Raw genomic sequence first — 23,266 nt, 5'->3', positions numbered from 1 at the left:
CACTACTTTATCACAACTTTCAGTGAAAATACATAAACAGACAAACGCACAACCAAAGAAACACATCAATCTATAGATAGTGTCGTGTTATGGGTCTTTATGGGGGTGAGACAGGGCTGCAGCGGCTCGGTGGGGTCCACTGATCTCACTGCAGCAGCACCGTGCAGTACGTATCACGCATTATTATATAGCGCCCTTCCAGTCAGAGCTTCAAATTGCTTTTGATTAATACAATCTTATTCTGCTTATTCTTAATATGAATAGTATTGCCAGAGTAACTAAGTCTCTCCTTTTCTAGTCGTGTACGTATGTATGGGCAGCAGCGGGCGGCAGTCCGGGACGGGTGCAGCTGTCTTGCTGCCGCCCCCTCCCCCTCCTCCTCCTCCTCATCCCCAATCTCCGCGCACAGATTGCCGCAGGAAGCGCCGCCGCGGGGCGTCTTTGTGTGGCCGAGCTGTGGGGGTTCCTGGCCGCGGCCGCTCGGCCCTCCACTGCAGATCGCTGGCCATTAACAGCCATTCAGCGCAGAACAATAACCAGCAGTCCTTTGATTCATAAAAGATCGACATCGACCCCCCCCCACACACACACACACACACACCCCACCACCGCCCCATCCACACATAGCAACCCCCCCTTTACACTCTGTCACACTCTACGTATACACGCACACCAGAAACACAGTCATCTATACGCTGCACTACAGTATATTTATCCTACACTGTGTTATTAATTAATTAATTAATTAATTAATTAATTAATTTGGCGCCATTCATACCACAAGCAACTCACGGAGTTTAAAAATGCATACTCCACACCAATAGGAACCAAATCCAAAATTATTATAATCCAAAATAAATCAATACAAATACAAGATTAGTTATTATAAACAATATACACAACACATTAAAAGCACATGCAATTATGAATTTAATTATAATTAAATCATTGTGAAAATTATGTTTTTGTCTTTAGTCTTTATATAACTCTACAATTGATTAGCATATTCTTTCTGCAACTGCTCTGATCATACCGTGGAAACAGGCTAATTAGGACGCATCTTAATTCTTAATTGTAAAAAACAAACAAACAAAAAAAAGCCCGATAAGGAACAGACCAGGTTCAGGGCAGCCAAAAAAGTGTCCTACAGTAACCCAGAAATGTCATATGGGAGTAAGGGGTGTAGTAAGTCAAAGCCAAATGCATGCTACTGTTGCAGGTGTCACAGTAATGCTGGTTACACATAATTCCTATTTACATATAGAGTAATTTGTTACAGACTTACAGACTCCGCCCTCATATGCTGTATGATAATACACTGTGGAGGGGACCCCATGTCTGACCAGAGCACTCACACTACACTCTACTGCTGTAAAGTGTTTTACTGTCATTATTAGTCTGCATGTTGTTCTCTTGCAAGATCTTTATTATTATTATTATTAATAGTGTGTGTGTGTGAGTGTGCAAGTGAGTATGTTTGTGTGTGAAAGGCAATGACACAACAGTACATCACAGGTCTTTTAACATAATATAAATATTTATTTAATCATTTATTTTTTTTAATTATTTTTTTTAATTCCATTTCATCTTATTATCATCATTACTATTAATTTTTCCATGTCTACATGCAGGTCAAACAGCCCCAGAGTGTGAAGAGTTTCTGTACATCTGGAGAATCACACAATCTCAGTTTGTCCCCTGCCCCCTGCCCTAGAGCATGCTGGGAAAACAGAATCCTGACAGAAGTGGTTGTTTTTAATGGGTTGTTGGAATGAGTGGTGGGTAAATTGAAATACACCCTTTCCCCCTGCTCCTGCCACTGTACCCATCCAGGTCTCACTGCTCCCCGGTACCCTGTTTCTCTGTTGTTCTTCCAGAAACCCTCCTTTCTCCACTATCTGCCCCTCCTCTTGTCAAATGCATGAAGTTAATACCCCCAGAGTTTCTAACCCAGCTGGTGCCAATTACCTCCACTTTAACCTAGCCTGCCCCTGCACCTCCCGCTCCAACGGCCGCAGCTACAGTTAGACCTGCTGTGGCTTCCCCCAGAGTTATGTAGGGGCAGATACTGGAAGGGAGAGAATAGGGTATAGGGGGGTGGGGGGTGGTGTCAGGTGTACAAATGTATGCCCCCCCCAGCACACCTCTGCAAACCAACCCTCCCCCTAAAGCCCCACCATTGCAAACAGGAGTTCTATTATAATGCTCTATATTGGAACTGTAAGAAACCCCATTTGTCCTGAATTTCCTGATGCCCACCATGCATATGTGTGTGTGTGTGTGTGTTGTGTGTGTAAAAGTGGAGACAGGATAGTTGGTGTGCAAGAAAGAGTACAAAGCTCAGATATAAATCATACAACACGCGTGTCATTACAAAAGCTGCACGCAGTACCGAACACTGTGAGCCAATGGAAACAACAGCTCGGTAAAAATATATATATATTTTTTTCTTTCTTTTAATATCTTTTACAGAGTAGAAAAGAAGTAAGAGAAACAACCCCAGGAGTGAGCAAAAGTATTTGCAGGTTTGTGTGCACACGGACACGCACACAGACACACGCACGCCCTGTCAGTTTGCTCTCTCTTTGTGCACAGTGACAGTTTGGCAATGAGACTACCAGAGTGAGTGTGTGTGGGTCTCTCTCTTGTCAGCCACCTCCACCTCCCGCTCCCGCTCTCTCCTTGCTGCTCTCGCTCTTTGCGCTCATTCTCTTTGCTATCATGGCTAAGAGGTTCCACCTGTATTCCCTGTAGTGCAACAGTCTTGAACAGCACAGTACAGTGTGTAAAAAGTGCAGTGCAGTAAAGTGATGCACAGTACCATCCACTGCATTATACAACACTGTCTGCTGGGCAGGGTCAGAGGGGAGGCTGGGGTCAGGCCGCTCCAGCCTGGACAGAGCTCCAAGATCCTCTGGGATGAAAGGCGTTATATAAATGTATTATATAATTATTATAAAGGTACAGTTTGCTGAGCATCCCTTGACTATATTCTTTCCTTATCAGTAAACTGGCTTCAGTCCAAGATGAAAACAAAACACACTTTAATGTCACTCAGTGTCACACAGAGTAACCTATATGTGACAAATCTGTAAGCGTAGATACAGGAACCAGGCTGCAGCGGCAGATGGCACCTGTACACTGGTGAGTGTGCATTTACAACATGCAGGTTCATAGATTGACCTTTTTTGTGACATGCAACATGTATCCTGCCCTATCTGCAGAGACCCGCCTGTCCAAAAGCACACGTGATCCCGTCTCTGGCATGTGTTCGGTGTGAAATGAGTCTCAGAATCCCTGGGAATGACGCGGACCTTCAGATCAAGGAGGAGGGCCTGGGTGATGCCCAGCACACGTATCGCCAAACACAGCTGAGCATCTGGTGGCAGCAGCTAGCGAGGGTCAGGGTTCCCATTGGCACTGCCTGAAAGCAGGGGAGGGAGGAGCAGGGCAGTGCGTGTGTGCGTGTGTGTTTGACTGTGTGCGTGCAAGTTTTTACTATGGCATATTGGACTGTATTGATCTTTTTGTTCCTGTCGGTAGTCAAGTGCTGTGAGTGCAGTTGGAATCCTGTCAGTGGGGTGAGCAGAGCAGGCTGCTCTGCTGGACAGGCAGGCTGACAGCATGTTACAGACAGACTGAGAAAGAGAGGGAGAAGAAGAGAGACTACAGGCAAGACTGAGACAGAGAGAGAGATATTGGGTAGATTGATAGACAGGGGGACAGACGGAAGGATTGCTGGATTAATTTAATTCCTCAATTCTACCTAAGCAAGGGTTACTTCTCCTGACCTCTACAATCTAATTAAATAAAATTCCCACCCTGTTAAAAAGTAGGATGAGGAAGACAAGAAGAAAATCATAATTTGAATATAAACAATAAAACGAAATCGAAGAAAGCAGATTTTAGGCCAGTGTTCTGTTGCTGCTGCTGTGGTTGCCGTTGTCATTCAGTGAGCAACATCACAGCCAATCCTGCTAGAGCGCGAAGAGGTCAGAGTTCAGAGGCAGGAGACCCAGTCAGATGCAGTTCCGCAGCGCCATCCCCAGGGGGCAGCACGTCTCCCCTCGCAAATCCATTCTGTCCCATTCACTGTACATCCCTCTTTGTTTCTCTGCACCCCCACTGTGTCCCTCTGTCCACTCGTCTCCTCTTCTCTTCTTTTCCTTGTCATCCCTTCATTCCATTCCTGTTTTTTCTTTTTGGCATCCATGTTAATTTATTTTCTTTTTAAAGTTCCCCCATTTAGTCCGACTGGCTGGATGGGAGGAGGAGGGGAGGGGAGAGGGGGGGCCGTGAGGCTTGACTCTGTGTTTGCGTGTGTGTTGGTTGTGTACTGGCTATGTGTGTTTTTTACTGGTCGTATTCTTTCTGTGTGTGTGTGTTGTGTACTGGCCGTGTGTGTGTATGTGTGTGTGTGTGAGAGAGAGTGCATTTTGTTGGTTGTGTGTCTCTGGGTTACTTGTGGTTCCTCTGGGGATGCAGAGAGGAGTCATCAAACAAGGGATTCTTCACCTCCATCTCTCCGGTCTGAAACAACACAACACCACACACTTCAATAACAACAACGCAACACACACTTCAACATTATTATTAATGATAAAGATTAAAAAGTGAATATTAAAAGTGAATAGCCTTAACACAGATAACACTAAAAGCACTAAAAGAGCAGAGTTGCTCACCGGCGCCAGCCCCGGACACTCGTACACAGTGAAGTCTCCATCCTCGTTCTCCTCATCTGTAGTCGTCCCGGAGTCAGGGACCTTCGGCTCGTCTGTGTGCCTGGAGATGGGGAGAGAGGGTTAGGAGAGAGAGAGAGAGAGAGAGAGAGAGAGGGTTAGGAGAGAGAAAGAGGGAGGGGAGGGAGAGAGAGAGAGAGAGAGAGAGGGTTAGGGGGGAGAAAGGGTTAGGGGGGAGAGAGAGAGGGCTAGGAGAGAGTGAGGGTTAGTAGAGAGTAAGAGAGAGTGAGGATTAAGAGAGAGAGAGAGTTAGGGGAGAGAGAGAGCGAGAGAGAGTGGGGGGGAGCAGGACTTACTTCTCCATAGACAACATCTGCTGCTTCTGGTGCTGATAGTGGTACATCTGGGCACTGTGAGCCAGCTTCTTATCTCCAGGCTGGACAGGAGAGGGGGAGAGGGGGAGTAAGAGGCGAAGAGAGGGAGGGAACACATCAATAAAGACAGAATGCAAAGATGAGAAGGAGGGAGTGAAGGAGGGGAAGCAAGCAGTCATAGAGGCCCGCTGTGCTGATCCTCCTCCTTTCCCATTGATACCACTGCTCTGCTGTGCTCCATGGCATGATTCTGTGCATTTGCTATTAATTAGTTAACTGGTTAATTAGCCTATTGTAGTCATGCCCACCCTCCCCTGCACCTCTGAACTCTTACAGTCCCTCGGTGGGGGGAACCTGGAGTGAAATGTAGACCCAAACAAATAGTAGAGGAGAAATCCCGACAATATTCAACATATTCTGCACACTCACACTCACACTCGCTGTTCTCATCATGGCCCTACTCACCGAGGTGCTGTCGAAGGAGTTGGGCCCCATCACTCCAAACGCAGGGTAATCCACCTTCTGAGCCAGGCGAACCTCCTTCTGCAACCTGCAGGAGGCGCACATAGAATCAGAGTAGAGGACCCGACCTGGGACCCGTACGGGTTCGGGTCTATATTTTAAACTGTCACCCGGGTCCTGGTCGGGTCCCATTCTTGTACTTTGGGTCCTGGGTCTGTTTAACATTGTGTGTAATACCCGAGTGACGCGATGACTTTACCAATTGACGATTGGCTCTTTTATTTAGAAGGCGGGACTTATTCTGCCATATCGGTGTTTGACAGATGACGTAAACCGAAGTGCATTATTGGCATCGGCACGATTTTTGAGATATGGTGGTTGAAGTTTGTTCGTTTTGTAAATCTCAAATCTATGGCAGACACATCTCAGAGCACAATGACAGCACATTATAGTAATGCTAACGTCAGCGGCCGTGGCACTGAACGAGCAGTCGTTATTATAGTTCAAAAGGGCAAACAGTGGAAGTTTTCGTATTATGCGAGATACAAAAAAACTCCAAAGCTGCAAAATTGTCCAAATTTTGTCCTCCGCCACCGTGACAGTAAGTGGACTTTTGAAGCTGAAATAACAAGTGGATTACATGCGCTTTCAATCAGCAAGAGGAACAATATGGATGTTATTTTACCAACTTTCTTAGCAAGGAGGATGGACTGTATGTGTCACGGTCCGGTACAGGAGAGAAGCTACTAACGTTACATTAGGTAAGACACAAAGTTTTATTTTCACAACTTGTAAATTAACTTGTTAATTGCGATTAGCTGTGGGATCTTTGCCGATCGGGTTCAACTGGGTCTGTGTGTCCCGGCCAGGTCCGGGTCCAGATTTCAAATAATAGATGGGTCCGAGTCGGTTCCGGGTAGTACATAGGGCATTTCTCGGTTCTTCACGGGTCCGGGTCCAAACTTTCAAATAATGGATGGGTCTGGGTCTGGGATAGCACATTTCCGGGTCTCTTCGGGTTCGGGCACACATTTTTGGACCCATGAAGACCTCTAAATCAGAGCCCAGCCCAGACCAGCCAGCACATAAATATAGATTTACTATTCAAAACACGTCAATTTGAAACTGAGCAACATAAAACTTGCAGAAAAACAAAACTGCAGAGCACAGATCGTATGTCAGAAATCTCCAGCAAGACGGTTTAAAGCAGACAATAACAAATGAGCCCTGAGGCTGAGACTGCTGGTGTTGAACAGAGTGTGCAGGGCTTGTCAGTGCGTCTGTATAAAGGGGTTCACATGTGTGTGTCTCCTGCTCTCTCCTAACCGGAGTGTCCACTCCCTCTCTGACCCACTGCTGCTCTGAGGCCGCACCTAATATTACTGCACACACATCGACGTACACATGGCTCAGTGCAGTCTGTTTATTTGAATGATTGATTTGATTGATTGACAGCTTTAGCAGGAAGCAGACATTTTTACAGGATCAATCTAGGTACAGCACCTTGCTCAAGGGTAAAACAGTTGTGCCCCCCATCTGGGATTGAACCCACAACCATCTGATCCAGAGCCCTGACCACTACTCCACACTGCTGTATAGTAATAATTAAATATTTAAAATAAACGGGCAGTCAAAGAGGCAGGCAAACAGACAGACAGAGACTCCTTACCTGACCCAGCATATCCCAGCCACTATCAGAGCAGCTGTCCCCACCAGTATACACACCGCAATCATTACTGCAGACGGAGAGAGAGAGAGAGAGAGAGAATGGCACAGAGATGGAGAGAATGAAGGGGAGAAATGGAGAGACACAGACAGAGGGAGTGTGAGTAGGCGTGAGGGATGGGGTGAGAGATAAAGGGAGAGGAGAGGAAAGGAGGGGAGGGGAGGAAATGGATAGGAGAGGGGAGGGAACGGGAGAAGGAGAAAGGAGAAGAGGCGGAGAAATGGAGTGAGGAAAGGAAGAGGGACAGGGGAGGAGAGAAGAAAGATGGAGAGAGATGACAGATAGAGAGAGAGAGAGGGTGTGAGAGAAATGCAACTGATATTCACCATTACATCAGACATCTCTATATGCGTGTAATACATCCTGGTGATGCTCACAGCCCTGGAACAATCCATTCCCTCGCCTGTTACTGCACACTGGGGCCACTGTGCTCAGCACTGACACCACACTGGAATAGCAGCCCCAGCAGCACAAAACAACATCATATGACCTGTTACACACGCACACACACTCACGCAAACACTTCCCTATCAGAGATAACTGGGGCAATGGGCTACACACACAACACAGCTGATGACAGTGTAGTGCAGTGCAGTGCAATGCAGTGCAGTGACTAGCTGATCAGTTAATTGGTGGGGGGTCCGGGGTACGCACTGATGAGTAGGGTGTCGTTGCGGGCGTAAGGCGTGGTCACAGGGCCGCTGCGCACTGCCGATTTGGTGGGGGGCGGCACAGTGGTGGTGGTGGTGGTGGATCCGGGGCGTCTCGTTGGCATTGGGGTGTGACTGCGGACTGGCCCTGTTGGGTCATTCTTCTTAGGGTCAGACTGTGGCGGGGGCCCAGAAACAGCAGAGGAGGCGCCAACTGTGAGGGGGAGATAGTGACAAAAAAGAGGGGAGGGAGGGTGAAGGGGAGAGAGAGGGAGGTAGTGAGAGAGTTAGACAGAGGGGGTTGTTAATACTGATACACTGTACAATTGGACATTGCTGTGGATTATCACTACTGTATACAAATAGTGGGTGGAGAGAGAGACAGACGCACAGAGGGAGTTTACCTGATTCCTGTTCTTTGGCGATGATGGAGGACAGGAAGTCTATCTCCTCGTCCAGCTCAGGCATAGAGCTAACCTTACCTGAGAGAGAGAGAGAGAGAGAGAGAGGGAGAGGGAGAGGGAGAGGGAGAGGGAGTCTATATTAGAAAGTGCATCTCTGTAGAAGTGTGTGTGTGTGTGTGTGTGTGTGTGTGTGTGTGTGTGTGTGTGTGTTAAAGAAACTCAAATCCTGCTCGCCAATAAAGCGGGGCAGTAAAGCTGCGAGTGCCGGGTGCAGACAGAGCTGAACTGCACACTGACTGCATTCCTGGGAGTCGCAGGCCTCTCCTAGCAACCAGGGGCTCGCAGTGTGTGTGTGGCTGGGGGACAGAGCACCGCAGGGAGGGATCAATAACTGCCGGCCCACCCCTGCCTCTCTCCGGAAGTAAACAAGACTGAATGTTACCTGAGGTGAAGAGGGGGGCAGAGACCCAGCTGACACAGATACCCTCTGGGGGAGAGCAAATAAGGGAGCCCCGCTAAGTGCACCAGATGGGCAACAGAACTGGGGCTGAGAGGGGAGGTGAGGGGGGGGCAGTTAAGTCATCTCACTCTCTCTCTCTCAAACAAAGAGCCCCCCGTGATGCTGGACAATCACGAGGAGAGGGGGGGTGTTGGAGGATGACAGGACAGTATGATGGGGGCCATGGGCAGTGGGGGGCCCAGGGGGAGGTGTCACCTGCTGTTGGATTCAATGATCCTGCCCCCCCCGAAGGAAGCCACTGGGAGTCTGGGGTGTAAACTGGTTTAGATGTAGGGCTGTGGGGGGATCCGCAGTAAAGTGTTGAACAATGCAGTACAGTAAACAGTATGATACAGTGCAGTACAGTACAACAAGAGTGTGATAAAGTGGAGTAAAGTGCAGTAATGTGTAGAACCGTTCAGTACAGTACAGAGTATGATACAGTGCAGTAAAGTGTAGAACAGTGCAGTAGAGTACAACAAGAGTATGATGCAGTACAGTATGGTCCAAAGACAAATTCTCTGTAAAGTTGCAAATCTAGCAACACAAGTTTAGAAAAAATGTAATCTCTCCTTTTTGTGCATGAAGTTGAACCCCTGGGGAGCCTGTGAGGGTCATCTCTCAGTCTCTCAAAGAGACTCCTACTGACTTCAAAAGTCCTAGTTCTGTTTTCCAAGCCCCCCTTACAATGGCCACCATCAGGTCTCATTGAGTCCAGTGCCCCACAGCAGGGACTCTGTGGGGGGCGGGCCAAACCATCTGCATGATTTGGGGTGCCGGGGGAGCAGTGTTTTGGAATGTGTGTGTGTGTGTGTGTGTGTGTGTGTGTGTGTGTGTGTGTGTGAGTTGTACTGAGCTTGTTGTCCTGATATAGAGGAACCCCCAGCATACTTGAAACCGTTATTAAATTGCTGCTGCAGATAGAAGAAGAAGAAGAAGAAGAAGAAGAAGAAGAAGAAGAAGTTTTGACAGATAATATTACAAGCGCTAAACAACACTGAGTATGGAAAGGAGAATACATTGAGAACATAAAAAATGCAATAACACATGAGCACTGCTGCCCTCTTGTGGTGACAGTGTGGAAGTGCAGCTATCAGCCACTCTCCCTAATCCTGTTCCGGTGTAATGTGCTGAAAAAGTGAAGGACGCATTATGAATGTTGTGGTCCATGTGAGTCGGATAAAATTAATTGTAAATAAATATACAATCTTAAAATGATAACTCTATTCCCTGGTTCCACCACTTCCATATCACCTGATTCCTAGACCCAATTTACTCTCTTTTGTCTTTTTAATAAGGCATCTATATTTCGGTCCTTGACCCCAATGTCCTTCTGTCCGTGATTGGGTGAAGTGCTTGTTACATTTAATGTGAAACAGTGATTCACTCTCCCACACATGGAGACTGGAGAGTCTGACCTACATCAGGTCTCAGCAGCCCGCCCTGCAGCCCCCCGGTACAGACAGAGAGAGGGGGAGAGAGGAAAACAGAGAATGGGGAAAGAGATGAGAGATGAGAGAAGAGACCCCCAACTCATCTTCTTTCCCCCCTGCAGGTCACAGTATCTCCCTCCTTGACAACTGTTGCTCCCTGGAATGGATGCGAGGTTGCTAAGAGACTGCTGTACGCCCTAGCAACAGGTGGATTGGGATGCCTTAGGCGTGTGCTGCTATATTTCCTGTGGCAATGCAGGCTCATGCTCTCAATGCACTATATATAAATATATATTTGTATCTCTCGGTCTGTCTCTGTGTAAGTTGGACACTCTGAATTTCTTTATGTCCCCCTCCACACTGAATGTATTCCTGATTCAGTCTCTCCCTCTCCCTGCAGTGCAGACACACTGTGAAAGATGGTGCTGTGGTCCACACTGTGCTGCTGCACACACCCCACCCCTCTGCCCTCTGCTATCAAGTCCTTACCTGTCTGCAGTGGCGGGGGGCTGTGTCGGTGCCTCTCCCGTGAGCACACACACAGCGCCGGCAGGACACACAGACAGCGGCCCCCTCCAGCCCCCCACACGGCCCCCACTGCCCCAAGCCAAGGAGGGAGGATGGGGGGAGAACATCATCACACATTTAAGTATTAATGTATAATCTTTTACCAGATAAATAATCCTCCACCATTCACCTCTCTCCTTCTCATGAAAAAAGGTAGTAATACAAAACAGAAGTCTACAGATCATATGCTAATAATCTCAGCCCTAGCAAACACATCCATCCATTCATTCATTCATCTGTACACAAATCCTGCTACCACTAATCCCTGTCAGCATCTCAAACTGCACAGAAGAGAGAGAGGGTTGAACTGTGTCTCTCCGCTGCCCTGCCTCCCAGACATTCTTTCCTTTCTTCCTTTATTTAGCTGCACACATCAAACCACATTCATTTTACAAATGGGGCAGTCGATTCAGACCTGCAGTGCACTTACACACGTGTATGAAACACACAACATGCCTCGGTAATTGTGTGTTCAGCCAGCCGGCCAGCTGTGCGCACACGTGATGTATGTAAAAACACACGCATGCAATTGCTGTTCTCTCACAGACACATACACAAATAACCGTGTAACTAACTAAATAAATAAATATAGACAACTGTCAACTCTAACCTCGGTGCTGTGTGGGGCTTTCTCAGGTTTACAGGATACTTACCAAAAAGATTAATTAAAAAAAATAAAAAAACCATCAAAAATATATCAAAACATAGTTTTCTGGGGGTTGTTACAGAAATTAATGTCCCGGCAATACTGCTCTCCAGTCCAGAGATTACCCCATGGGGATGGGTGCCAGGGGGCCACTGTGGCACTGCCGAGGAATGGGGCTCTCAGCAGACACACAGCCCAGAACACGCACTGCGCAAGTACACGGGAAGACAGAGTCACTTCAGGTACAGGGTTTGTAGGACAGTGTGTGTGCATGTCCAGCATTGGGTGTGACAAACCCTGAATCCAGTGTATCCCAGAGGTGCCCTAATTGCTGGCTACCGTATCAGTACTCTGAGGGTTGGGTATTCTTTCTTTATTCATTTGTTCACTTGTTAAAGGTCTGTTTGTTCCTCTGTCTGTTTTTATAGAAGGGAAAGTTTCCAGAGCTGAGGGCGACACAGCTGCAGCGCTGAATAATTTATACTGGTCTGCCTGCACACTGCGCACAGAGAGGGTGGGGGAGGGGGCATATTACAGGGGAGAGAGGAGAAATTACACTCCCACTCCACCACACCCAAGTGCCCACACCTCTCTCCCTCTCTTTCACTCTCTCCATCTCTCTCGCTCTCACCCCCAGCCCCCCAGAGAGGGAACAAGCTGCTCCTTACACCAGCCCCTGCTGTGACCGGAGGGCTGGTGGGGGGGCAGGCAGGGCAGCACAGCCACAATAATAGGAAAGGAGCATATCAATCGATTTTCCATTTTCCATTGTTCTTTGGTATAGTGCCATTGCCACAGAGAGAGCGCTCCACACAGGGAAACAAGCAACTCACAAGCTGGCAGGAGACTAGAGACGCACGCAGCCACAGGCGTCCCCTGGTGTCGCGTGCACTAACTACTCTTAATCCCAATGAGGCGATTTTGATCTCCTCATGGTCACTCCGCACTCCTCTCTGGCACACTGCACTAATGCATCTCTAATCTATAGCAGGCTGTTACTCTTACACACACACTGTCACTGTCACACTCACACTCACATAAACACATTCGCCTCTCCAATCACCATCGACTCTGAAGAACAATCAATCCAGCACAACACGACACGGAGCTCCAGTCACAACTAGCACAGTCACAACCCGCCTGCTGGACACTTCTGGACCTCCCCCTGCTACCCACTCTCACTAACTGCATTTGATTTCATTTTACTGACACCCCACCCCACCCTCCCTGACTCACTGCCCCAACCTCACCCCCACCCGAGCAAGATACTGTACTCTACTGCACTGCTGCTGCAGGGTCACTATGATTATTATTATTATTGTTTCCAAACATCCCAGCTCTGACGGACAGTTGCGCACCTGTTTCATCAGTGGAAGCTCGTTAGTGGAAGCCTGCATCACTTGGTACTCAGCAGGATGTGTGTGTGTGATGTTAAAGGGGGGTTAATAACAAATCAGTTACAGGGCAGGGAACCAGTTTTTAGTGTGTATTTTTTTCCCTGGTGCTGAGGGGGACAGGAACCGAGGTAAGTACCAGTTTGGGAATGCTTCTTCCTGACGCAGTTCTTGAGCTCGTCCTCAACCAACGGGGCGATGCAGGGGCCACAGTGTGTGGAGCCTGGTGGACAAAGCTCTCGTCGCTTCAGGGCGCAGTCCAGACTGTGGGGACAGCTAACTGCTGCACAGACATAGAGACAGACACATAGACATGGTTAGAAACCCTACAATCTTTCAGAATATAATTACAAGACTACCTATATATGCCTGTGTGTGCGAGAGCGTGTGTGCATGTGTGTGTGTGTTTGTGTATGTGCGATAGTCTGGGGTCTCAGCAATAATTCTGAGGCCTGCAATAGGTCTGGCTCTCTCTTTGCCTGGTTAATAAGATAATTAAAATCTATGAGTAGGAAACCCTGCTTAGAAACTAAATCAATACCAACAGAAACAACAAATGAATCACCCAGCGGCTTCTCAAGAAACAAACAAGCAAACAAGAAAATGGATGGATACATTAAGAAGAAAATATCCCCCCAGGCTGCGATTGTTTGTCCTCAGGGTGTGAAGGGAGGATGCATTTCAGACAGCTTGTTCTATCCTCCGTTTTGCTCAAATCTGCAGGACCGTTATTACCGCTCCCACTGCACAGAGGGAAGGAGAGGGAGACGAAACCAGGTCCATTCACAAGGTGGAAATCAAGAAGAGATGAGAGAGAGAGAGAGAGAGAGAGAGGGAGGGAGAGGAGGAGAGTCATGGTGACAGAGAGAAAGCAGCAGAGGGAGGAGGAAGAGTTGGAGGAGAGAAGGAAAAGAAAGAGAGATTGTAAATAGAGGAGGAGAAGGGGGAGGGGGGAGATGTCTGCCCATGATAAATGTTTTTCCACACCAACCGCACACATCAAGCTCGTTTACAGAACAGTTACCAAACTGCTGAAACAGAAAGGGAGAGAGAGAGAGACAGAAAGATAGACATGATGGAGTAAATTTAGGACATGCAATCAGACAAGTTCCTATCTCTTCTCATGCTGGTCCTGCCCTGAAGCCCTGGTCCCCTAAGCCCCCCACTGTACACAGCAGCGCTCTCCACGGGGAGTGTGTGTAGGCGCTAATCTTGGCAGGACTCCTCATCTCCGGTAATCGACGCCGGAGTGGCTGAAACACGCAGGGACACAGAAATGCGGATTGAGGCACTGCGTGACTCGCTAGGGAGACGGCACGAATTTAATCACGCGGCCAATTTCACAGTGAGCCTGCCCAACATGGGCCGGAGCTGCGGTCAGCTCACAGAGCCCTGAGAGCCACTTGGCACCATCAGAGTCGGAGAGAGAGAGAGGGAGGGAGTGAATCAGGAAGAGAGGGAGGGAGGGATTGTTTTTATTTTAATAAAATAAATATTTATTCTGCAATATTATTATTGCAGAGGGGGGCAGGGAGCTCCGACAATGGGAGATGTTCCACTAAGGAAAGAAAACCAAGGGAAACTGCTAGTAGGAAAGTCCTGAAATGTTTGTACCTCAATGCCAGGAGTATAAGGAACAAGATGTTAGACCTAGAAGCCAAAGTGTGGGCGTGTGACTATGATGGCAGAAACATGGCTTACAGAAAATGATGTGGATTAATACAAGTTGAAAGGATACACACAGTTTAGGAGAGACAGGCATAATTGAAGAGGGGGTGGGGTAGCATTACATGACAGAAATGACTGAGTCAGAATAACTCAAATTAGATCCTGCTAATGAAACAGTCTTTGTTGGTTAAACTTTTGAATAAAAGATCCGGAGGAATAGTTGTAGGACAGTGCTACAGACCACCCAACTCAGATATCCAGAAAGATGCAAGGATGTGGCTGTTATAATGGGGGACTTCAATTTTCCAAACATAGACTGGGAAAGCCCAGTTGGGACTACAGAAGCAGAAATGGAAATGGTTGAGATGGTAAATGATTGCTTTCTAACTCAATTTGTCAGGGAACCAACCAGAGAGAGTGTATGTATTGACTTGATCTTTTCAAATGACCAAGATAGAGTCAGAGGGACACCAGTTAGAGAACCAATGGCAAACTGTGATCACAACATGGTTAGCTTTGAGGCATTCTTTCAAAAAACAAGGTCCAAGTCTAAAACAATGGTCTACAATTTTAGAAAAGGTATGAGACAGCACAGATTCAGTTGAAAATGGATGGCTATATTTCAGGAAAATACTACTAGACGCTTGGGAGAAATTTGTACCAAAACTTAGCAATTTGAGGACTAAAAAACACTGTCCAGAATGGTTTATTAGAAGTATGCAACAAAATATCAAGAGAAAGAAAATGTTGTATAGCGCATACAAAAGGGATAGAGACAAACCAAAATATAAATAATATATTGAACTCCAAAGAGATGTTAAGAAAGGGATCAGGAAAGCAAAGAGGGAAATAGAAAGAAACATAGCTCTTGGAGCTAAAACTAATGAAAAGAGTTTTATTTCAATACTACAATAGCAAGAAGTCAATAAAGGGGGAAGTGAAACAACTAAAGGGCAAAAATGGAAGCATCTTGGGAAATTAACAAGATGTGGCAAATGTTCTAAATTAGTATTTCATAGAGGTTTTTACAGAGAGAAAACAGATAACATGCCACAGGTTAACAATCAGTCCAGTGAAGCCCTAAGAGAGATCAGGATAAATGATGAGGTACTAAAGGGACTAGCAGAATTAAAAACAAACAAATCACCTGGGCCAGATGGGATATTTCCAACAGTACTTAAAGAGATGAGGGAAATTATTTATAGGCCACTAACTCAAATATTCCAAATGACACTTAGAACAGGGGATGTGCCAACTGACTGGAAGACAGCAAATGCCATACCAATCCACAAGAAAGGGGACAAAACTGAGCCAGGAAATTACAGACCAATCAGTCTCACCTGCATTACTTGTAAAATGTTAGAAAAAATGAATAGACAGAAAATAGAGGAGCATCTTAATGAAAACCATATTCTTGGAGATAGTCAACATGGGTTTAGACGAGGCAGATCATGTCTTACTAATTTATTAGAATGTGTTGAACATGCAACTGCAGCTGTAGATCAGGTGAAAGCATATGATATGATATACTTAGATTTCCAAAAAGCTTTTGATAGGGTTCCTCACCAAAGACTGATCCTCAAATTGGAAGCTGTAGGCATTCAGGGTAATGTCAGTAGATGGATAGTGAACTGGTTGATGTATAGGAAACAGAGGGTGTCGATTAGAGGAGTCGCTTCTATCTGAAGTGAGGTTGTTAGTGGAGTTCCACAGGGATCAGTACTAGGGCCTGTGCTTTTTCTAATCTATATTAATGATCTGGACTCTGGGATAGTTAGCAAACTTGTCAAATTTGCAAATGACACTAAAATAGGTGCCTCAGCAGATACAATCTCGGCAGCACAGGCTATTCAAAGGGACTTAGATAATATTCAGTTGTGGGCCGACACCCAGCAGATGAAATTCAATGTCGACAAGTGCAAGGTATTACACGCAGGTAACAAAAATGTCCACTATAATTACACTATGGGAGGAATAGAACTAGATGAAGTATCGCATGAGAAAGACCTAGGAGTCTATGTGGACTCCTCACTTTCTCCATCCAAACAGTGTGGGGAAGCAATAAAAAAGCAAACAGAATGCTAGGGTATATTGTCAAAAGTGTAGAATTGAGAACAAGGGCAGTGATGTTCAGACTGTACAATGCACTAGTTAGAGCTCATCTGGATACTGTGTGCAGTTCTGGGCTCCACACTTCAAGAAAGATATCGCTGCTCTAGAGGCAGTTCAGAGGAGAGCAACCAGACTTATTCCAGGTCTGAAGGGAATGTCATACAGAGAGACTGAGGAACTGAACCTTTTCACCCTGGAACAGAGGAGACTACGTGGGGACTTGATTCAAGTCTTCAAAATCATGAAAGGCATCGACCACATCAAACCAGAGGAGCTTTTCCAGATCAGCAGGGACACACGTACCCGGGGACACAATGGAAATTGGGCTTCAAGGCATTCAAGACAGAAAACAGGAGACACTTCTTCACACAGAGAGTCGTCACAATCTGGAACAAACTCCCTAGTGATGTGGTTAAAGCTGAAAATTTGGGAACATTTGAAAATAGACTGGATAGGATCCTTGGATCACTTAGTTACTAACAACCACCAAATGAGCACAATGGGTCGAATGGCCTCCCCTCGATTGTAAACTTTCTTATGTTCTTCTTATTTTTTTTATTATCTTTTTTTCTTTAAAGCTTTGGAAACACCAGGGTTTCATGCCAATAAAGTTTATTTGAATATGCATTTGAACATTTGGGAGAGGGGAAGAGAGAGAGGGGGAGGGAGAGATGCTATACAGGACACTCCACTGGCAAAATGGCCACTGTATCAAGTAGCAGAGGGGATGAGAGGGAGATAAGGAGAGAGAGAGAGAGAGAGAGAGAGCAGGGGCGAGTGCTCCATGAGCTCAGTGGTAATTGTTTCCGAGAGATGCACGTCCTCTCGAAATCGGAATTAGTGCTGAAATCTGCGGCCAGCGCTGACGGGAAGAGAGAGAGACGAGCAGAGAGAGAGAGAGAGAGAGAGAGAGAATCCAACCCATTATGTTATATGGAAGAAAGATATGGGGTCCAGTCAGTCAACAGCATTATAGCAAATGAGAAAAAGACCCAGCAGAAACACTACACGTTGAGTTCTGCAGAAATATATTACAGATACAAAGCAAAACACCAAACAATGGATTTAGGGCTGACTGTTGCCCACTGCAATATAAATCCAAAAACAGCACTAAAATTCTGGTCTCATCTGAAAAACAGTGACCCAGATTCACTCCATCATAAGAACCCAAGAGCTTAGACTGGAAGAGAGTCCCCTCATTTTGGAATATTGGCATAATGAAACTAAAACCCTAAACAAACATGCCAGCTATCAGGCCCTAAAGAGAAATCACACCCTGGTAGAGTCTCTCTTTAATGCCAGAGATATGAAGCAGCGGCAGGCCTGGTGGTCCAGAGAAGACAGAGTGTGGTCACTGTGCGACAGGAGAGGTGGAGACAGAGACGCACTTGTTCTTGTTCTTCAGTTTTATTGTGTATTCTGTGTAAAACTGCTTTAGTAGCACTGTTTCTGTTGGTCAGGCCAATAAAGCAACCTGATTTTGAATAGAATTTGAGAGAGAGAGAGACACCAGCTCACAATCTGACAGAGACAAACACACACATACTAGTACTCGTACGGACCCAACGCACAAAATGACAACAGCCACAGACCCTAACAGACTAACCTGCACTTGAACAGCAAGCCTGCGTCATGAGGACGCAATACAGCACAGAGGCTGTTTACTGTTACAGTGCTGCACTGCAATTGTCACAGCAGTTACCAGCAGAACATCATGGTAGCAGATCACCCCTTCGCCCTGCCTGCCTGACCTGCATTCTCTCTCTTTCTTTCTCTCTTTTACTTTATCCAAGACCTCAGGAACCCGTGCAATACCGATGGCCCGTGCAGAGGCCTGGGGAACTGGGATCATATTTTCTACCAGGCCAGGGAAAAGTCATTTAAAGATGATGATTGTTGTTGTTGTTGTCGTCATTAGCATTATTGTTTTTTTCGCTCTCGCTTTGACACCTTGTCCTGAACCGTTCTCTCTGAGCAACCGAACAGAGCCAGGGAGACGAAGGGCGAGGAGCACTGCTCGGACACAAGGGGGCGCCGTGTGGCCCTGTAAAGGGACTGACACATTGAGTTTGTACCTACTGCTCACCCCACTCACCCCATTCCACCCTACTGCCCCACTCTCGCCATCCACATCACTCTCACACTTTCCCCCACTCTCCGCATCCACCACTGCCTGTTCTCTACCGATAACGAACAAACCCGCCTGTTGCCATAACGACTACCATGGCAACTGGATGGATGACATCATAGGGGGATGAGTCACTCAGGAGCAGGAGCAAGGAGGTAGGGAGGGAGGGGTTCCCTGATTGGACCATGAGTGAACAATGGCCAGGGAGGGAGGGGGGGATTGATGGACAGAGAAAGAGACACAGAGGGAGAGGTGAGGAGGTGGGTGGAGGTGGCCCATAATCATTTGCAGTTGCATGCTTTTCCCATAGTGCTTGGGTGAGCTTTTGAGCTGTTGGGTTGGGGGTATTTATAACCCTAATCTATCACTAGAAACACTGCTCTCTTTACAGACCATGGTTCAGTGGGTGGCAACAGCACTGTGGAAAACCAACCGGCCCATTTACAGTAAAAACGAAATGCATAGCTAAATAAACGCGTAAATGAGTAACAGTGACTGGGCTTTAAGTAGAGGATGTGGCCCATGTTCTGGCCATGTGAGCTGTGCTCTGACACACTCTTCAGGATGCCTCTGTGAAAATCGCTGAATAGAGACACATACTGACACCCCCCTACATAATATCCCAGACAGTTTTGTGAGTGGGTGTTTGTAAGAGTGAGTGTATGCATCAGAGTGCATCTGAGAGCGTGTGTGAGTGCGTCTGAGTGTGTGAGTATGAGTGTGTGAGTGTGTGTGAGTAACACACTCTAAGGCAGTTTAATGTGAGTTGGGGAGTGCCCAGAATGGCAAATTCATGCAAAGCAGGTAGAGATATGCAACCGTAGCAGGAGAGCACTGGAGAGAGTAAGAAATTTGAAAGAAAGAAAGAAACACACACACATACTACCTCCCTGTCCCTCTATATTCTGTGTGTTTATTTGTGTGTACGTGTGGTTCTGTTTGTTTGCGTGTGTATTAATACTTGGAAGCGTTACATCACAGATGTAGGGCAGAGCGGGATATTAGTGGCTTGTGTCCCCAGGGAGCCGCAGCTGTGCAGAGGAGAGCATGAGTGGGAGAGTGAGGCGGTGCTGTGAGTGCCTGGGCTGCCTGTCAGGAAGTGCTGGAAGTGCATTACTACTAGACCCCGATCGATACAGGTTTTTGGGGTCCAATACGGATACCGATAATTGGGAAACTAAATTTCCTGATTACCAATATACACTCACCTAAAGGATTATTAGGAACACCATACTAATACTGTCTTTGACCCCCTTTCGCCTTCAGAACTGCCTTAATTCTACGTGGCATTGATTCAACAAGGTGCTGAAAGCATTCTTTAGAAATGTTGGCCCATATTGATAGGATAGCATCTTGCAGTTGATGGAGATTTGTGGGATGCACATCCAGGGCACGAAGCTCCCGTTCCACCACATCCCAAAGATGCTCTATTGGGTTGAGATCTGGTGACTGTGGGGGCCAGTTTAGTACAGTGAACTCATTGTCATGTTCAAGAAACCAATTTGAAATGATTCGACCTTTGTGACATGGTGCATTATCCTGCTGGAAGCAGCCATCAGAGGATGGGTACATGGTGGTCATAAAGGGATGGACATGGTCAGAAACAATGCTCCGGTAGGTCGTGGCATTTAAACGATGCCCAATTGGCACTAAGGGGCCTAAAGTGTGCCAAGAAAACATCCCCCACACCATTACACCACCACCACCAGCCTGCACAGTGGTAACAAGGCATGATGGATCCATGTTCTCATTCTGTTTACGCCAAATTCTGACTCTACCATCTGAATGTCTCAACAGAAATCGAGACTCATCAAACCAGGCAACATTTTTCCAGTCTTCAACTGTCCAATTTTGGTGAGCTTGTGCAAATTGTAGCCTCTTTTTCCTATTTGTAGTGGAGATGAGTGGTACCCGGTGGGGTCTTCTGCTGTTGTAGCCCATCCGCCTCAAGGTAGTACGTGTTGTGGCTTCACAAATGCTTTGCTGCATACCTCGGTTGTAACGAGTGGTTATTTCAGTCAAAGTTGCTCTTCTATCAGCTTGAATCAGTCGGCCCATTCTCCTCTGACCTCTAGCATCAACAAGGCATTTTCGCCCACAGGACTGCCACATACTGGATGTTTTTCCCTTTTCACACCATTCTTTGTAAACCCTAGAAATGGTTGTGCGTGAAAATCCCAGTAACCGAGCAGATTGTGAAATACTCAGACCGGCCCGTCTGGCACCAACAACCATGCCACGCTCAAAATTGCTTAAATCACCTTTCTTTCCCATTCAGACATTCAGTTTGGAGTTCAGGAGATTGTCTTGACCAGGACCACACCCCTAAATGCATTGAAGCAACTGCCATGTGATTGGTTGGTTAGATAATTGCATTAATGAGAAATTGAACAGGTGTTCCTAATAATCCTTTAGGTGAGTGTATATGCCGATATTTACTTTTTTTTAGCATGCATAACACATTTTCTAGCATTGATCCCTCAAATATCTCCCTGTCAGAGAAATTGTGTCAAATATGCGCTGAAGGCAGGATTTTTTACATTTTACATAATAAACTTAACATTCATTTTCATCATAAATAACAGCCACAAATCAAACAGAATAGAATAAGGGAGAGTAAAGGAAGAATATTAACATATGCATGTTCTATGCATTAGAACAAAGGACAAGGTATATGTGCAATTTCACACACAAATGGAAAATGTGCATGTTCTATACATTAGAGCAAATAATATGATGGTGTTAAGTGCTGGTCTAGATTATATTAGCACTTTACACATGTCAGGTTCTCTCAGGTTCACAATCCTGCTCAGCGCTCAACACTGCCGATACAACAGTGGCAGGTTATAGTGCAGGCTATGGGGCGCCAAATGTAAAACAGCGCACTTTTTTTCCGAGTGTCTTTTTTCACACATTTAAATTGAACCTTGTGTTTTTTCCACATTTAGTAAATACTTAAGCCATTTTTTCCACGTTTATAAAGATTTTGTTTTTTTTAATAAATACTTACATAAATGCTTAATCTCCGTTTTTGAAAAATAAATATTTATCGTTTGATGAAATATTGAACTAAATCCTAAATCTCTGAGTCACAAAATAAATATATAGTTTAAAATAAATATTTAGTCTAAATATAAATGTTAAATATAAATGTAAATGTTAAATGTGGAGTTTGCAAAATAAACATATAGCCAACATGCAAATCCAGTCCCGCCCCTCTGGTCAGTCAGCCACTCACAGCAGTGGGCGGGGCTTCAGTAACCCATGTAATGGGAGCTGTGTTTCGGTGCGTCGTTGGGGCATCAAATTGTCGGATTGTGTTTCCGTGATGCGGTCAGTGGAGCTGGTGGTCACTGATCACTGAATGGACACAGGCTCCCAGTAAAACTGATCACTGAGTGGACACTGGCTCCCAGAAAAAATGATCCACTGAGTGGACACTGGCTCCCAGTAAAACTGATCACTGAGTGGACACTGGCTCCCAGTAAAACTGATCACTGAGTGGACACTGGCTCCCAGTAAAACTGAATTAAAAACAATCATCAAACTACAGATGTGGTGGGAGGGTCAGGACAGGGTTTATATACAGTGAGCGGCCAGCGGAGCAGTAGCCCAGGGTGTGAAGTATAAACTTGCAGAGAATAGTTTCCCCCTTTGAGACACTGGTGCACAATCACACCAGCATATTGGATTTATAATGAATAACACAGTCCTGGTCATCAGTGGTCACTCATATTGTATTTATAATAAATAACACACAGTCCTAGTCACCAGTGGTCACTCATATTGTATTTATAATAAATAACACACAGTCCTGGTCACCAGTGGTCACTCACTGAACCAGCGCACTGTGATAGTGGCCGGGTCTGCCTGTAACCAGATGCATTGTGGGATACTTGTGTATAAAACACTCAATATAGGAAAGATGAGATTCAGACAGTTTAATTTAGAATGCCTTGTAAGATATGCACTTATGAAGTTTCAACATGTTTTTAATTTCCACAATGTTAATTTCATAACAGAAAAACTGAGCTTTGTGAGCTGCGCTTTTTAAGCACTGATGAAGCTGAAACATTTGTTGCTTTTTCTCTTGAGCCTTTAAGACCTGATTCCACAAAGAAATAAATGTCTGACTTTGTCTCCTATTCAGTGCAGTGTGCGGACAGGATCTCTTCTCTTAATAACAGACACATTATATACTGCACTACACTCTCACTACACTGTCACTGCACTGTCAGTACACTACACTCTCACTACACTGTCAGTACACTACACTCTCACTACATTGTCACTGCACTGTCAGTACACTACACTCTCACTACATTGTCACTGCACTGTCAGTACACTACACTCTCACTACACTGTCAGTACACTACACTCTCACTACACTCTCACTGCACTGTCAGTACACTACACTCTCACTGCACTGTCAGTACATTACACTCTCACTACACTGTCAGTACACTACACTCTCACTACACTACACTCTCACTGCACTGTCAGTACACTACACTCTCACTGCAC

The 23,266-nt window shown here is 46.0% G+C and overlaps 1 protein-coding gene across 3 annotated transcripts in view; it reads right to left on the bottom strand.

Moving 5' to 3' along the window:
• Nucleotides 1-1,516: 1,516 nt before the first annotated feature.
• The window catches only part of npdc1a (neural proliferation, differentiation and control, 1a), a 32,609-nt gene continuing 10,859 nt past the window's right edge, over nucleotides 1,517-23,266 (bottom strand). Inside the window, exons 2-10 of one of the 3 annotated variants that reach the window (XM_066713269.1) lie at nucleotides 12,974-13,114; nucleotides 10,717-10,824; nucleotides 8,296-8,373; nucleotides 7,896-8,105; nucleotides 7,185-7,251; nucleotides 5,519-5,603; nucleotides 5,036-5,115; nucleotides 4,683-4,782; nucleotides 1,517-4,530 (exon numbers count right to left, since the gene is read on the bottom strand). In XM_066713269.1, the coding sequence (XP_066569366.1) occupies nucleotides 4,459-4,530; nucleotides 4,683-4,782; nucleotides 5,036-5,115; nucleotides 5,519-5,603; nucleotides 7,185-7,251; nucleotides 7,896-8,105; nucleotides 8,296-8,373; nucleotides 10,717-10,824; nucleotides 12,974-13,114 (941 nt within the window). In that variant the 3' untranslated portion in view covers nucleotides 1,517-4,458. Of the gene's footprint in view, nucleotides 4,531-4,682; nucleotides 4,783-5,035; nucleotides 5,116-5,518; nucleotides 5,604-7,184; nucleotides 7,252-7,895; nucleotides 8,106-8,295; nucleotides 8,374-10,716; nucleotides 10,825-12,973; nucleotides 13,118-23,266 lie in introns of all 3 variants that reach the window. The other 2 variants (XM_066713268.1, XM_066713270.1) reach the window with 2 other exon arrangements.

Source organism: Amia ocellicauda, chromosome 9, assembly GCF_036373705.1.
Source record: "Amia ocellicauda isolate fAmiCal2 chromosome 9, fAmiCal2.hap1, whole genome shotgun sequence".
In the NCBI taxonomy this organism is placed as follows: domain Eukaryota; kingdom Metazoa; phylum Chordata; class Actinopteri; order Amiiformes; family Amiidae; genus Amia; species Amia ocellicauda.
Note: the sequence above shows the minus strand (reverse complement) of the source record. Positions and strands in the feature narration are given on the sequence as shown.